The sequence below is a fragment of the Populus euphratica genome, unplaced genomic scaffold (assembly GCF_000495115.2).
Source record: "Populus euphratica unplaced genomic scaffold, PopEup_1.0 scaffold1545.1, whole genome shotgun sequence".
Classification (NCBI taxonomy): Eukaryota; Viridiplantae; Streptophyta; class Magnoliopsida; order Malpighiales; family Salicaceae; genus Populus; species Populus euphratica.
In genome coordinates, this window is record NW_011501401.1 from 1 (window position 1) to 17,176 (window position 17,176).

Sequence of the window (17,176 nt, forward strand, 5' to 3'; positions counted from 1 at the left end):
TTCACCTAATATTCAAAAAAAATGTTTGGGGATGTGAGAAATCTTTTGCCAATCTTCACCCATCTCCTCCTTCCCGTAACGTTTCCTTAGAATTGGGCACCCTTCTATGATCAATTCCTGTAGAGGCGCTGCCAAAACATAGTCTGGTAGTGCTCTCAACAACGGGCAATTAGCAATCATCGACACTCGAAGTTGTGGCATAATGGATATTATTGAAGTGGTGTTGGCATCTTCTTCTCCCACTCTCCTTTCAATCCCATCCCACTCTTCTACTTCGTCGAGAAACGTAATCCCAAATCTTTTCAATTTGGGGAAAGCAGTGACCCTTGCAATTTCTCCTTCATTACTACTGGCCTTCTCATCTTTTTCTATACCAAAAAATCCAGCATCCAGCCTTCTCACCTTCAACGTGCCGAATGCCAGGCCTTCAAGGTTGGGCAATGTTCCGAACGGAGGCAAGACCTCCAAGTTTGTACAATCATCGAGTTCAAGCTCCTGTAATCTGGTTAATGTCAGCATCCAATTTGGCAATTCCAACCCTCCGTACCCAGATATGGTTAGATCTTCCAAGTCTGACGGAGGCCGTAAAGCTTCAATTAAAGAGCCCTCATTCGCTTGCAACTCTGTTTTCTCTCCGATGAAATTCAAATGCAAACGAAGGAGGCGCTTCTTATTCTTGAGTTGTGCTTCTGCAGCGTCACTCGCATCTTCTTTACCTCCTCCTTGATTCCGTATAACAAGACTCCCTCCAATGTGATTTAAGTTTTTTAATTCTCTTAGATTAGCTGCTTTACTTTCATTCTCACCACCACCACACACAATAAACTTATCTAATGTTCGAAGACATGTTATCCTCTCTATTCCCTTTGGTATGAAGGCCACTCCTGAACCATTAATCCAGAGATGCCTCAATTTGATAAGTTTTCCAATCGCCTTGGGCAATTCCCTGAGAGAACGACACCAAGCAACGTCTAGGGATTGCAGATTGCATAAATCACACATGGTTTCTGGCAGGGACCCCAACTCTCCACAAAATTCCAGATTGAGGTGTCTCAAATGTATCAATTTCCCTACCTCGTTTGGTATTTCTTTGATTGAAGACCCTGACAAATTCAATGCCTGATGCATGTCAACTGCTTGAACAAATCAGGCAGTGCAGCTCCAAGCGAAGGGTCTCTAGTGTCGATCAAGAGGCTGCGAAGACCTTTTGCTTTGTGAATGGACACCGGAAAAGAGGTCTCCTTTGACAGCATCATGCTTAAATGACGAACCCTTTCAATTGAAGTCTCCACTGTTGCTTCTGCAAGTGTATTGACATCCACTGTTAGACATTCATTTTTTGTCATATATTGGGCAAAATCATGCACTATATCATGCATCTTGAATCCGATATCTTCTCGACCATACGTCTTAAAATCTTGGAAGAAAGAGCGCGCTGCTAAGACTTGAAAGTACTGCTCTCCTACAAGCTCCATATCTCCACCTGAAGTCTCCTTGAGGTAACCTTGAGCCATCCACATCTTCACCAATTCATATTTTCCCATCTCGTAGTCTTTTGGAAACATGGCACAATACAAGAAACATCGTCTTACCACAGAAGGTAAATCATAGTAACTCAAAAGCAAAGGTATAAATATTCGTCTTTCAACCTGATCTCTATCAATCTCATCTGGCCTCCACAGTTCGCTGGATAAAACACGTTCCCACTCTTCTTTTGTTCTTTTAGACTGCATTAGACCTCCTAATACCTTGGCAGCTAGAGTCATGGACGGTATTGCTCCTTTATGATTACAGTTAAATCAGTTCGGTACATTAAATAACAAGTCTATTAATTGTCATAAAACTTTGATAAATGAAAAAAATGCAGTTCTGGCCTGTTGTTGGGTGGGTAAATCACCAGTACATGCCACAGCAATTCCGTGTCATCTTCCACAGCCTTATCGCAGTCGGCTGGTATTCCCTTTGTCTCCAACCTACTCATAGCTTGATTCACTTTACTAGATTTTGCGGCAAATGAAATCGGCCTTATCTTTTCCTTCATTTTCAGGGGAATATTTCTGAATCTCCGAGCAAGGTCCATGGCGTTGACCAAAGGCTAACAGGAGAAGAACATCAGAAATCATGATATGTCATCATTGATGATTTATCACCATTGATGAATAATGCTTCCAATTGCATGGATATATTATGTGGTTACCGCATTGTTTTCGGCAACCATAAACTCAGCAACATTAGTTCTTATTTATATGCGTGTAACGTGTGATGAATGTTGATTGAAAGTTTTATTGGAAATGTTTTCTACTGCTCTATGTGTTTTTACTTTACTTGTATTTTATTTTTTGAGTCTCTCTTCTAATAATTTGCTGCATGAGCTTGCACACCTATGTGTCCTTTGTTTATATTATGATGAGATTTAAAGGATTGTTATTCTCCAAGGGTAATAGACTGTGCTAATGAAGCCTGGCCGGAGCATGACTTGATTCAAGTCAAGTAAAGTAAGTTAGGTGGGTTAACTGGAATTAATTAATGATATTTTAATTTATTTTTAAAATAATAATAAATTAATATTATTGTATATAAAATAATAATAATTAGTTTTTGATCAGGTCGACTGAAATCTGTCTATGTGTGTGTACATGCATGCATGCAAACCATAAACATGTGCACAACACTGAGGTTAAAGTTTAGATTCCGTATATTAAATCAATTAATATAATACTATAATTAATTTGGTTTTGAAAATGCAAAATCATTTTACTAATCTCTTTAATTAAAGTCTATTCAGTAACTCCCATCTCTTTGCAAAGTAATGCATTGACTTGCAACCACTCGGACTCTTGCGATTACTCTTACTATTTTATGTGAGCTCAATTTAATATTGTAATAAAAAAATCTCAAAAATACTTTTTTTATATTAATTAAAAAATTATAATTTACCAATATCCATATTAATTATAATTTTATGGAAAAGAGCAGCTAAAGCGTATTTGTATATACTTAAATTTTGCAGAGATTAAAAGATAAGATTCTAAATATAAATACTTTTATCTAGAAATCATTTTCTTATCTAATAAAGAAATAAAACAAAAACTATCTCCTAAAAAAAATATAATTTTCAATACATAATGGAATTATTATTTTTAAGATTCAATAGTTCCTAAGAATTAAATATGCAAATATATATCACATAATTACTTAACAAACCATTATCCAGTGAATTGAGATATTAGAGTTTCACCTAGTTTTCTTAAACACATAATAATTAGCATTATAATTTCCTCTAATATATTAATATTTTTATTTTTATTCTTGATGCCTTTATTTAAAAAAAATACTAAATACTTGATTCCTTTATTTAGATATAGAAATTTAGTTTATTAGTCTCATAATAATACGTGTAACTCATGAGTTTTGCGCTTTCCAAAATAAGTTTGGTATTGAAAAGTATAACTTGTATGTTTGTTTTACCATGGCTGCATAAATAAAATAAAATTAAATTAAAAAAATTAAAAAAAAAAGATAGAGAAATTAAAATACTAATAATTAATATTATATAAATTATTTTTTTAATATCATGAATATATAAAGATGAATATATTCCTGGAAACCATCAACAGGTGAGCAATTAATTACCACTTTCAATAATCAAATAACGAAGAAGAGCCCGACAACTCGAGGTTCACTAATGATTGAACACTTACATGTTAGCTGGGGTATACAATAATTCCCAGGAGGTTACTGGTCGAGGCCTATAAGCGATCATACACTTGCACGTGGGTTGAGATGCATGATTATTTCCTAGAGGTAACGTGGGTTGGGGTGCACAGTAATTCCAAAGAGAGAATTCATTGTAGTACTACTAGAGTCCAAGCAGATATAACTTCGAAGTTCTCATAAGATAAGATCTGGTGTACTAGGCTAAAATTACAAGTCATAGTTAATCCTCTACCATGTAATGTAGTGATTCAGTACTCGCACCATTTCAAATTGTTATCACGTCTACAATCTATGTTTTGGTAATCTGTGTTTTTTTTTTTTTTTTTTGGGTTCAGGCATTGCTATCTATCTTGAATTCATGGCCTTCACTTAATAAAAAGTTTGGTCTGGAGAATCCTTGAACTTGAAAGGGGCTGTGATGGCATTTGGAACGCACAGGTACTGGGGGACTTGTCTTTTACTTGTAGAGATCATATCTATTGGATAACCTTATTATGATTTAATCCACTAAATTAATGTGTATCATCTTTAAAAAAAAAAAGAAAAAAGAAAAAAACAGAGAGAGAGAGAGATGTGAGAATAAATGGTAAGTAGGAAATAAAATCCAGGTCAACAATAGATTACAAATGATTTCAATCCAATTACAGCAAGGAGGTGTATGAAACAAATGGTGCTTAATACAACACTGAATGAAATCCTCCATTTGATTATACCAGATTGTCCTTCGATTTGATTCCAAAAATATTAAGGGAAAACCTTCAAATGCACAAAGTAAATCGGAACCCACTCTGAAGCAGCTCTTCAGCATGTTCTAAGCCCAAGCTGTCAAACACAGACCAAAAGCAAACGTGCCATAACCAAAACAACCCCATGAATGCTAGATGTTAAAATAAGCATTCCATTTTCCGAATGACAAAAATCCCAGTGACCTAACTATGACTTACATAATTAATTAAAATGGATTTGTTAAAATATAGTAAAATATTATACCGTTAAGGATTAACACTGGTAGAATAATTTACATGCTCCTGCCGGTTCTAATTAAAGAGTTCTGTCTTTCTCATCTATAATAATATATCATGACAATAAATATTTGGGATGTGAGAAATCTTTTGCCAATCTTCGCCCATCCCCTCCTTCCCGTAACGTTTCCTTAGAATCGGGCAACCACTTATGTCTAATTCCTGTAAAGGCGCTGCCAAATCATAGTCTGGTAGTGCTCTCAACAACGGGCATTTATGAATTCTCAACTCTTGAAGTTGCGACATAAACATAAAAGTTGTCCTTTTTATGTTGGATTATGCAAATATGGAGGTATCTATATTGATTCTGATATCACAGTTTGATTTTATTGTCTTCCGTTAGTAAATCTATTGGTCTGAAGAATCCTATGTATGGAAGTTCTTTTTTTTTAGATTAACATGGATGTCCGGGCCACCTTTCACGTATCTCGACTAATTTCACGGGTCCTGAAGTTAATGACCATGTAAGTCTTTAGTGGTCATCATATGAGTAATCAAGGACTCGAACCTGAGACTACAGAAGAATCAAATCTCTTGATCCCAAGTCCTTACCACTTGACCACCATTTAAATGGTTGTTTGGAATTTCTTTAAATGGGATTGTGATGGCATTTAGAAAGCAGAGGCACCAGGGGCTTGCCTTTCACTAGCAGAAATCATATTTATTGTTGAAGATTTTTTGTGTTGGGTTTTGATAACTTTATTTGGATTTAATCCACAAAATCGATGGGTATCATCTCTTTTAGATGAATGGTTTAGCTTCCAAGTCTACCATTCTCTCATTTATTTGGACTTAATCTACTGTAACCGAGGTTTTATTTGCGCGGATAATGATAATATTTGGTGCTAAATTTCTTCTTGTGAATTGCAGAAAACAGTTGCTTGATCTTTACTAGGATGGTGATTGCAAATAATAATTATGCAACCCGGTGCGAGTTGCATGTTAGTATGTCTAGATACAGATGATGGCCTTCTGCGGTATTAGGTTGAGATTTTGGAATTTTTTTTTTTTAATAATAGCTAGCGTTCATGTCCCCTGTATAAACAAGGTTTTGATGTAGAAGATCTAAATGCAAGCAACATGGTTGATATTCTCATGTTTAGTACATTGAATTGTCTACCCTTCAAACGTTAGGATATGAAAGAAGAGATCGACGACTCCGTCGAGACTCGATTGTTGGCACTAAGAGAAAATAGCCAACATGGTTTTTTTTTCTTCAATAAATTAGATTTTTATCTTTAAAAATAAAAAATTTAAAATTTTGTCCCTCCCTCTAAAATCTTTTATCTAATTTGACATTCCCAAACTACAATTCCTAACTGCACTGCTTACTATACACACGAAGTCATTGTTTTATGATGAAAAAATAATAATTTTGTTTATCCTTTTCTTGTACTTTTAAATTTTGGTTTCTTTTATCTTAGATTTTATGAATGATGAATTCCATAACAAGGATGATACATACCCATTAATCATACATGTCATTAATAACTTTAAAACATAGACATCTAATGGTGAAAAATATAGATACAATCATCAATTAAAAAATAAAAACAGCAATTAAATATATAAAAAAAGTAATGGAAGTACAAGAAATAAAATAGAAAAATCAAAATTAGAGACACTTCCCTTGAAAAATATGAAGAAGCAGAGGCACTGACAACACTACAGACACTCACACACACAAGATTAAGCGCATTGAATAAACGACATGGATCCTTGGAGTGGCTGTTTGTCCAGGCCTTGGTGAGGTGGTGCAGGTAAATGAATTCACACCAAACACTCACTCGCTAATCCTTTGAACTTTTTATTGATTATTTTACCCTTAATAGTTCAGTTTAAAGAGAATTGGAAACTCTTGTTTTGCCTTTTTCGGTTTTCTTTGTTAAAACTTCCTAATGAAATAATAATAATAACAACAACAATAACAATAAAAATAATTACTGTATTAATTTTTCTTGGAAAATGTTTTGACGGGCACCTTTACATATTTTCCATAGAAAGTGTCTAAGATGTTCTATGATAAGATTTCAATCCAATTACATATTTTACATATTCTTAGAAAATCCTCTCCATGTTAAAAGAATTCTTTTTGCTTTTATATCATAAATTAAACAAAAAAACCCATTCATGTTAAAACAAACTTTTCTATTTTAATTTTTAAGAATACAATGTTTAATACGAGAGATTATTAAATAATCATATAATATTTTAAATATTATTGTTATGAATTTCACTTTTGACATCAACAAAAAAGTATTGCATTAAAAATATCTAATGATAATAAAAATCTCTTATTAAAGGTAATTGGAGTTTCTCTAACTCAATATATGCTGATCAATACATGGATGTAATTATACTGTTATTTGTGGATATAATTAAATAATTAGTAAAAAAATAGATTTTCATGATAAAAAAAAAAGAGGAAACTTTGAAAAAAGAGAGACAAAAAGAGACATGATATTTAATGTCTTTGATTATTTATTTAAATTGATATTTATTAACATTGTGATACTTGATAAGAGGAACTCCTTTTGTCCTGAGGAGCCTAAATTTTTTGTTCATCTAATGATTGTTCTTTGAAAAATGGGGGATCTAATTGGAAATGTATATTGTTTGTAACCCAAACGAGAATGACATGATAATTAGAGGAAAAACAAGATGTCATTTTCCCAAAATAAAAAAATAAAAGAGAGGATATGGTGGTGGGTCAACGTGTCAACAAACCCATTAGGCCGACAGTTGATGAGTGCTGACTTTTCGTGGTGGTCCCACTTGCTAGTGACTGGTGCGCAGTGAGGGCCCTCGGATGGGCTGGTGGGCTGCCGGTGGGGGGTGTTTTCCTTTGACGGTAAATTATGGTAGTTTCCTCGCCACTCTTGGAAATGAAATTTTCAATTTGTTGAAATTTCCATGCAATTCTTGGAAAAAATTCGTCCAGAGATGATGGGTCCATGATGAAAACAGAGCAGTTTGTAAACGCGTCAAAAGTTTCACGGGATTTTGAATTTTTTTTATATATTTTTAAATAATTCTAAGATACTAATATAAAAAACAAATAGGAGCAGCCAAATCATTAAGCCAAAATTACGAGGAGCATATTCGAAAAGCAAGAGGAACTTCATCCAAGTAGGAAAGGTGTCGCAAATGGATGAAATGCTGATAGCCTGATAATATCTCATACAACTTTATCTTGTTTCCTAGGAAATCTTAGAAAGATTATGGCAGATCTCCAGAATAAAATTGAACACTGTTCCCAAATATAATCCAATGTTGCAATATAGATCCCTTCAAGTTCGTAGTTGATCCGAACGTTTTTAAACCATTACATGCTCAAACTGCTCCCAAATTCTCTGGAGCTTAATTATTCTACAATTCTCACTTGATGAAGTACATTGATATTATTTGGTTCAAGCATCTTACCCTCATGAAGGCCAGCTATCCCATACGCATCTTACCCTCGTGAAGGCCAGCTCTCCCATAGGAATTTCAAGAAGATCAGATTTGCAGAATAATTCAGAACCAAATACCACTGAGCTTACCTTCCCATGAAGGTTGATCAACAGTGTATATGTGTCAGTAGAGGGCTGGCAGCCATCACTTTTCATTCGCTGAAAGATCTCAATTGCTCTTTGAGGGGTTCCAGCCTTCATTAACCCATCAATACAAGCATTGTATACAATTGCACCTGGCCAAAATTAGAGTATACGCTCACTTTTCACTCCTTGAATGTGCATGCAAGTGTATCAACAGAACAGCTTGAAAAATGAAAATCTGAGACTTGTAAATAAGAGAATGAAACACAAAAGCAGAACTAATGCCCTGTATTTCACCACCACAAAAAGAAGAGAAATAACCCACGCATTCTCATAAAGGAAAGCTACAGAAGAAAGTTTGTCATCCAGGAGCCTCTAGCCTAATCCAGTTCCAATCTAGCTAAATTAGCAAGGGGTCCCTACTGGTTTAATCAACCATTCTCTAAGCATGGTGATGTAGATAAGGAGTAGTAATCACTACTAGTATAGTAGCAACAAGAAATATGCAGGCCATGAACCAATCTTCTCTTTTTCTACGTTTAGTATACTTCACCCCCGAAAAGAAAAAATAAATACAGCTCTGTGCAATAATTGAGCGAGGTTTCAAAATTTAAAACGAATATAACCCCACAAAAAATCAATTTTTGAGGAAAAGAATCTTAAAAGTTGAGGAAATTTTTGATTTATAAGAAATGGTTGTAGTCCAATAACTTCTTGAAAATATAATTCCCCTGAAAGCTAAGAAGAAATGAATTGGTAAACACATACTTGGAGGAAGGCTATACTTTCGCATATCAACAAAGGCAGCTTCAGCTTTTTCTAACAATCCACATGCACAGTAAGCCTTTATAAGAAGGGCATAAGTGTCTTCAGTAGGGATACACCTGGCTTGAAGAAGATCAACATATGTTTCTTCTGCCTTCTTGTACAAAGATTTATGCCCATAAGCATCTATTAGTAAATTGGAGCACATGACATCAGTCTGGAAGGAGCTATTGTACAATATCCATTGACATATCTGGAAATTTTAGAGTTACACAAAATTTTAGAGTTACACCCAACAAGATTATTAAGAATTAACTATTAAGAACTCACAATTTAAAAATGTCGATATAATAAATAGAGACAGTAAAGAGATTTGTTTCATTTAGTTGTAGGAATATGCTGGTATATGAGAATTCCAAACACCAACTGCAGCACAAACCACTTAATGATTGAAGAGAAAAATGTTATGCAAATATCCTGCCACAAAACTATGTCCGTGCAATGTGGTTTAATCCATCGCCTACCACCTTACATGATGAAAGAAATAAAGCACGATTTACTCACCAATGCAATTGGATCCCATTGTTTATTCAAACGAAGTTGGAAGGCTACATTAACAAGATCATCCCAAGTCTCGTGAGTGACAGGAAGTGTATCAAGAACAGCCCAGACATTATTCGGATCCACTTCTTTCCACACAAAGTTCAGAATCTGATGAGCAACAGGACTTAGCACTGGGAAAAATCCATCAACAAATCCAGATCCATATTTCCATCCTTGTCCCCTCAAAGAGCCACCTAGGTATAAAAGATGTCTTAATAATTGAAGCCATATTTGCTTGAGCAGTTATATGTATGAGCACAGAGTGAATTACTCCGTATTACATCGTTTCCTGGACATCTTTTTCTGATCAAAGATTCGCCATTTGCCATGTTTGTCTATATAGACCCTGTCGCTTTTCCACATTTTAACATCTCCACTTCTGGAATTCTTTTCTCTGCGTCTGAAATGACCATTCCGGATTCTTGATTCTATAAAAATATGATTCAGTGTGCATCTAACAAGCAACCTGCAAACACTAATCAAGTAAACACACAATTGCCAGCAACAAACATACACACCTCTTAATTTAAAGCCATTACACAGAGGAAGCAACCAAATAAAATCCATATAAAGGATGCTTTAGACTTCAAAATAATTGGACAAAGAGAGACACTAAAACTACTTTTAATCACAATAGCAAACACATGAAATGCAAACCAGAAAACCTAGTTAAAAAAGAAGAAGAAAAGTTGTCAACTTTCCCTTTCTAAACCAAATATCTTCTCCCTTTCTTCAGTAATAATTCTTAACTGCTGTGAGTATAGGTTGTATTTTCATTACAGAATGAAATATTAGTCTAAACTATCTGATTAAACTACAAAAATCAAAATTTGCAAGATTAAACTACAAAAAACGCAAAAAAACAAAACGGTTTCCGGCCAACAACATAGTATCTAAGCACCCATCAACAACAGTACATTCTAAAATGACAAGAAAATGAGAAAGAAAAAAAAAGAGAGAGAGAGCTTAAATTGCAACAGTACATTCCGAGAGAAGTTTGGCCTGATCCAACGGCAGTCAATGCGTGTTCAATCTGTACTAGCTTTCCTGTAGGACTGAAAGTAGTGAGAGAAAAGGAGTACTGGCTATCACCCATGGTTTATTGCTTGAAGACGCAGAGAGGAAAAGCCGACAATGCGAGCGTGTGGGAGAGAAAGACTGGGATGTTTACCTGGGGTTTTAACTTTGCTTTTCTTGTTGGAGAAGAAGGTGTTTTCCTACGAGGGCTTTTACAATGGAGTATATTGGGCTTTTATGACGGCAGGTTGGTCCTCTTTACATCGAGCTCAATGAAGGCTTGGAACCAGTTTTGTTTTCAAGTATTATTAACAAATTTTTATTTATTTATTAATATACATAATTTTTAATTTATTTAATTACATGTATATATAAATTTTTTAATTTATTATATTTTTGGAACTAGAAAAATATATTTAAAGAACTGCATATATAAATTTTTATAAAAATAAAAATACTTGACTCACAATAAATCATCCATATTTTTATAAAAAGTAAAGATGGGTAAACTCTTAATTAGGCCTTGCTGCTGAATTTTTTTGTTGATTTGTAATTTAATTATTGTTGAAGATTTTTTGTGTTAGGTTTATTAATAACATAAAACATATGGTTATTAATACTATTGGTCTGAAGAATCCTCTGTCTGGAAGTTCTTTGAATGGGGCTGTGATGGCATTTAGAAAGCACAGGTACTAGGGGGCTTGCCTTTCACTAGCAGAAATCATACTTATTGTTGAAGTTGTTGTGTTAGGTTTAGATAACTTTATTTGGATTTAATACACAAAATCGATGGGTATCATCTCTTATAGATGAATGGTTTAGCTTCCAAGTCTACCATTCTCTCATTTATTTGGATTTAATCCACTGAAACTGAGGTTTAAGAATTTCCTGGATTTAATCCACTGAAACAGTTGCTTAATCAAAATCATTGGCTTGTTTGAAGGTAGATAAAGGCATAAAAAAAAAAAAAAGCGAGAGAGAGAGAGAGGATGTGAGAAATAATTATAGATATGAGTTACAGTATTTGAAATTTCAAAGGCAATTTTTTTAGAGTGGCATTTGGAGAATTTAAGTAAGGAATAAGCTTCACGTGAGCGAGAGATAATTTCATCTTAGATTAATTTTTTAACATGTAAAATTCAATAATTAAATAAAAAAGTTACCTCAACCTTCCAGCCAGTATTAACTATTCTTTAAATATAAACATATGAATTACATATTATTTTATATACGTTGAGAGAGAGAGAGGATGTGAGAGGGGTATATATATCGCAGCTGCATTTGATAGAATAAATGGTAAATAGGAAATACAATCAAAGTCAACAATATGAAACATGAATATTATCTAATAGAAATGATTGGGATGTGAGAAATCTTGCCAATCTTCACCCATCTCCTCCTCCTTCCCGTAGCGTTTCCTTAGATTAAAGCAACCAATTATTCTGTTCCTGCTGGTTCTCAAGACTAAAGAGTTCTGTCTTTCTCACCTATTTATCAAAAAAAATAAATGTTTGGGATGTGAGAAATCTTTTGCCAATCTTCACCCATCTCCTCCTTCCCGTAACGTTTCCTTAGAATTGGGCAATCACTTATCTCCAATTCCTGTAGAGGCGCTGCCAAAACATAGTCTGGTAGTGCTCTCAACAACGGGCAATTACTATTTCTCAACAGTCGAAGTTGTGGCATAATGGATATTTTTGAAGTTGTGTTGGCATCTTCTTCTCCCACTCTCCTTTCAATTCCTTCCCACTCTTCTACTTCTTTGAGATTACAAATGCGAAGTTCTTTTAATTTGGGGAAAGCAGTGACCCTTGCAATTTCTCCTTCATTAATACTGCCATTCTCATCCTTTTCTATACCTAAAAATCCAGCATCCAGCCTTCTCACCTTCAACGAGTTCAATACCACGCTTTCAAGGTTGGGCAATCTTCCCAACGGAGGCAAGACCTCCACGTTTTTGCAATGAACGAGTGAAAGCCCCCGTAATCTGGTTAATGTCATCATCCAATTTGGCAAATCCAACCCTCCGTACCCATCTATGGTTAGATCTTCCAAGTCTGACGGAGGCCTTAAAGCTTCAATTAAAATGCCGCTCTCCTGGTTGTAGTCAAAAACCAATCGCAAACGAAGCAGGCGCTTCTTATTCTTGAGTTGTGCTTCTGCAGCGTCACTCGCATCTTCTTTACCTCCTCCTAGATTCCGTATAACAAGACTCCCTCCAATGTGATTTAAGTTTTTTAATTCTCTTAGATTAGCTGCTTTACTATCATTCTCACCACCACCACACACAGTAAATACATCTAATGTTTGAAGACATGTTATCCTCTCTATTCCCTTTGGTATGAAGGCCACATCTGAATCATCAATTCGGAGATGCCTCAATTTGATAAGTTTTCCAATAGCCTTGGGCAATTCCTTGAGAGAATAACACCAAGTAACGTCTAGGGATTGCAGATTGCATAAATCACACATAGTTTCTGGCAGGGACCCCAACACTCCACAATATGCCAAATTGAGGTGTCTCAAATGTATCAATTTCCCTACCTCGTTTGGTATTTCTTTGATTGAAGACCCTGTCAAATTCAATGACCTGATGCATGTCAACTGCTTGAATACATCAGGTAGTGCAGCTCCAAGCGAAGGGTCTCTAGTATGGATCAAGAGGCTGCGAAGACCTTTTGCTTTGTGAATGGACACCGGAAAAGAGGTCTCCTTTGACAGCATCATGCTTAAATGACGAACCCTTTCAATTGAAGTCTCCACTGTTGCGCCTCCAAGTGTATTGACATCCACTGTTAGACATTCATTTTTTGTCATATATTGGGCAAAATCATGCACTATATCATGCATCTTGAATCCGATATCTTCTCGACCATACGTCTTAAAATCTTGGAAGAAAGAGCGCGCTGCTAAGACTTGAAAGTACTGCTCCCCTACAAGCTCCATATCTCCACCTGAATTCTCCTTGAGGTAACCTTGAGCCATCCACATCTTCACCAACTCATCTTTTCCCATCTCGTAGTCTTTTGGAAACATGGCACAATACAAGAAACATCGTCTTACCACAGAAGGTAAATCGTAGTAACTCAAAAGCAAAGGTATAAATATTCGTCTTTCAACCTGATCTCTATCAACCTCATCTAGCCTCCACAGTTCGCTAGATAAAACACGTTCCCACTCTCCTCTTGTTCTTTTAGACTGCATTAGACCTCCTAATACCTTGGCAGCTAGAGGCAAGCCCTTGCACTTGTTTGCAATTTTCTCGCCGATATCTGTCAATCTTTCCCGCTCATCTTTGCTTCTTTCCTGGAATGCAACATGATTGAATATTGACCCGCACATCTCGTCGGACAATTCCTTAATGTTGATCCGGTGGCCAGTACTTCCCATCATCGTTGCCACAGCGTCCTTACGAGTGGTCACTAGAATTCTGCTTCCTCGTGCACAGCCTGTGAGAGATGGTTTCAGTTTTTCCCATTGTCCATGATTTTCTGTCCATACATCATCAAGGACAAGAAGGAAACTCTTACCCTTAATGGATTCAGAAACCCTTTGCAAAAGGGATTGCAATTCAACCAAATTCGGTGCACTCCCTTCAAGCTGCTCAAGGATAGCTTTTGCTATTTTAACCTCATCAAATGGATCTGAAACACACACCCATATCGTTTTCTCAAAATGAGCCTTAACCTCAGAATCATTAAAAGCTACTTGGGCGAGAGTTGTTTTTCCAATTCCGCCCAGCCCTACTAGAGAGATGACATCCACGTCCCGTGCTTTTTGACTACTTTCAGCCAACAACTTGCTTACAACATTTTTCTTTTCATCATCTCGACCAATCACGCTTGATTCATCAACAAAGGAGGTAGTTGTTAGTCGCTGGAGTTCATCGGTGACTCTGATATCAGTGTCTCTGTACAGAGCAAAGCCATACATATCTCTCGCTTTGGCAATGTCATCCACTTTTTCACATACTTCTTTGATCTTAAGGGCAATGTCGCGACGTCGAACCACTTGATTGAGACAAAAGCAAGGAGATTTCAGGAAGGAACATCGCATCTTCTGTAGGCTGCGAGTATTTTCTTCAGCTTCCTCCATTTTCCATCTAAGAATTGCAGTGCTCCATTCATCTAGCACGTCATCCATATCATAACATACATTTTTGAGCTTGTCTACCCAATCTCTTACAGCCTTATCCTTCACTTGTTTTCTATCTGCATCTTCAAGGACAGATTGGATAGAAAGGAGATTGCTTTTCAGCTTGTCGACTTGTTTCTTCACATCCCCTACTAGGCTCACCTCTTCTCGTACCTATTAGTGTGGAAAAGATAAAGAAGTTCAGGCAGAGCAAACATTTCCATGATTTCACTACAAGTTTTTAATTTTATTTTTAATTTTTGGTAATTAATAGATTAAATAATTTTTATTTATCTTTTTTTCGCAGTAGTTGACACTACAGTGAAATGGATTCGCTATATTAATAATTTATATATAAAATATTTATTAAAAACCATTACATTAAAAATAATAATATTTCTTTTTAACATCATCATGATGATATCTATGTCTGCACTCTGCTACTATACAAGAAGGAAGAAAATGAATCTTAAATTGTTCGAAGTCAAACCTATATATAACATAAGCTTGGAAATATAGAGAATAAAAGGAACATATTATTTTGACATCTGATTGATTATTTTACCCTTAGTAGTTCAGTTTAATGAGAGGATCGACAACTCCATTTTCCTTCTAAGAATATTTGCTTAGATTATTTCCAGAAATATGAAAAACAATAAAACAACAAAAAGAAATTTCTTTAATAAAATCCAAATCTAGATCTGAGGATTTGATATTTTATTTTGTTTTTCTAATAAAGGAAGAAAAAGAGACTTCATTTTTATATTTCTTATTCATGTATGGGTTAATTAGATCATTGCAAATTGTATGCAAGTAATTACCTGTTGAGCAACGACGGCGCTTAACTGATCCAAAATTGGCGATACAAGTGCCTCTGCCATTTGTCTGTTTAATTTAATTTAATTTAATTTAATTATTTTTAAAAAAGAGACAATGATGATAGGATGAACTGAAAAAGAGAGAGAAGAGAGTGTGAGTGGAAGGAGGCTGCTGGTTCAGTTAGTTTATGTACTTAGGGTTTGGTGATGAGGGTTGACTTTTGTTTCAGTCCCTGTACTGTTTTTAACACTTCAATTCAGTCCCTGTATTATTGTAGCTTTTCAGTCTAGTCCTGGTTGTATGTTTCTAGTTCTACTGAGAATGACATGCCATCTTGAGTTCCAAAGGTGAAACACTCGTGCTTTTCAATTCTTCCGAGTTCTAGGCTAAGGATTATTATTTGTGGAAAGTAATTTCTTCCACCGAGTTCTAGGCTTAGGTTAAGAATGCTGTCGTGTCTACTGAAATGTATCTGATAGGGACAACTGATTATAGCATTCTACTGAAATTCCTGCTTCTCATCAGCTTCTCTATTTCTTCTCTTCATTTTATGTTATTCCACTAATCTTACAAACTGGATCATGGTAATATATATCTGTCCATCCAAACTAATTGCAAAGAAACAGAGTCCAACTTGATTAATACGAAAGCTAGGTTATAAAATATCGTCAGACAAAGCACTGAAGGTCTACTACATCAGATGACCCTTCATAGTTCTTGGCCTGGTTGAATAGGTTGTCTTGGCTCCCAGAAAAGCACAGAAGACAAACAAAACAGAGACAGCTAGAGTACATTGTGTAGCTTAAGCTTATTATGCATGAAGTCTTTAGTCGTTAGTTTTGTGGGTTGGACTGTTGAGGAAAGTTCTTGTATAAAAGATCAGAAGGTCTATTAGGGGAAGAAGAGGGGTATGTGACTTGGTGAGATTCTTCATTTATTATTATTTCCTTGTGGTGGATACCGTGGTTTAGCCAGATGAAGTGAATTGTTGCATGACAACAGCAGTTTCCCTCACAAGTTGTTCGACAGGAATTGGTTCCTACTATCATAAAAATTCACAAGTTACAACCTTCACGATTTAACAAGTCTTGTATACAGACAACCTCAATAAGTACTTTCCAGATGTATTATCTTAACCAGGCCATCAAGCATTAGAGGAGTTATGTACATGAGTTTGTATAGAGACATCAAAAGGATGCCCACACACCATTCATAAGATAAGCCATGAAAATTTAGCAACCTTATCACTTATCAGTGACATTAAAAGAAGAGCTGAAAAACAAACGTTAAGCAAAACAATAAAGAAATCTTGAAGATGGGTACAGTCTATGATATTGTTCTGCTTGCTTCCTACTTTTCCGAACCAAAACTCAAAAGTCAGGACCCATTCCACTGCAACAAAATACATTTGATTTAGCACTGTTAAGAAAAAAGTTGAGCAGAGCAACCCCATTTGACACAGGCTAATATGGTGCACAAGTTAGTAAGAAGTGGCTCATTGAGCAACCAAATAGCCAAGATGTCTTATTTCAAACCATAGTACAGAGGAATGCCTTATTTTTA

General features: G+C 35.4%; 2 protein-coding genes and 2 long non-coding RNA genes across 4 annotated transcripts in view; 1 reads left to right on the forward strand and 3 right to left on the reverse strand.

Annotated features, from left to right (window-relative positions):
- Nucleotides 1–59: 59 nt before the first annotated feature.
- Nucleotides 60–17,176, reverse strand: part of LOC105117851 (putative disease resistance protein RGA4) — a gene marked incomplete at its 3' end in the record, with an annotated part of 35,327 nt that continues 18,210 nt past the window's right edge. Inside the window, exons 3-5 of the mRNA XM_011015626.1 lie at nucleotides 12,332–14,109; nucleotides 4,909–4,970; nucleotides 60–502 (exon numbers count right to left, since the gene is read on the reverse strand). Coding sequence (XP_011013928.1) covers nucleotides 60–502; nucleotides 4,909–4,970; nucleotides 12,332–14,109 — 2,283 coding nt within the window. The remainder of the gene's footprint in view (nucleotides 503–4,908; nucleotides 4,971–12,331; nucleotides 14,110–17,176) is intronic.
- Nucleotides 1,761–2,319, forward strand: LOC105117850 (uncharacterized). Its single transcript, XR_840824.1, has 3 exons — nucleotides 1,761–1,771; nucleotides 1,868–1,953; nucleotides 2,048–2,319. It is a non-coding gene; the product is annotated as an uncharacterized LOC105117850 (long non-coding RNA).
- On the reverse strand, nucleotides 7,870–10,924 carry LOC105117849 (pentatricopeptide repeat-containing protein At2g35130-like). The gene is made up of 5 exons (XM_011015624.1): nucleotides 10,627–10,924; nucleotides 9,925–10,109; nucleotides 9,605–9,837; nucleotides 9,044–9,293; nucleotides 7,870–8,427 (listed from the first exon to the last, which is right to left on the reverse strand). Exons 1-5 carry the CDS (start codon nucleotides 10,737–10,739, stop codon nucleotides 8,165–8,167), a joined length of 1,044 nt encoding a protein of 347 aa, XP_011013926.1. The 5' UTR covers nucleotides 10,740–10,924; the 3' UTR covers nucleotides 7,870–8,164.
- LOC105117848 (uncharacterized) overlaps nucleotides 16,933–17,176 on the reverse strand; it is a 752-nt gene continuing 508 nt past the window's right edge. Inside the window, exon 2 of the long non-coding RNA XR_840823.1 lies at nucleotides 16,933–17,005. This is a non-coding gene — a long non-coding RNA (uncharacterized LOC105117848). The remainder of the gene's footprint in view (nucleotides 17,006–17,176) is intronic.

Bases quoted from the DNA above. Each gene is read 5' to 3' on its own strand.
- LOC105117849 (XM_011015624.1), bottom strand. From the start codon at position 10,739: ATGGGTGATAGCCAGTACTCCTTTTCTCTCACTACTTTCAGTCCTACA. The intron at 10,110-10,626 runs GTACTGTTGCAA...TAGTGTTTGCAG, and splicing joins GGCCAAACTTCTCTCGGAAT to GTTGCTTGTTAGATGCACAC. The intron at 9,294-9,604 runs GTGAGTAAATCG...TAAAATTTCCAG, and splicing joins AATGGGATCCAATTGCATTG to ATATGTCAATGGATATTGTA.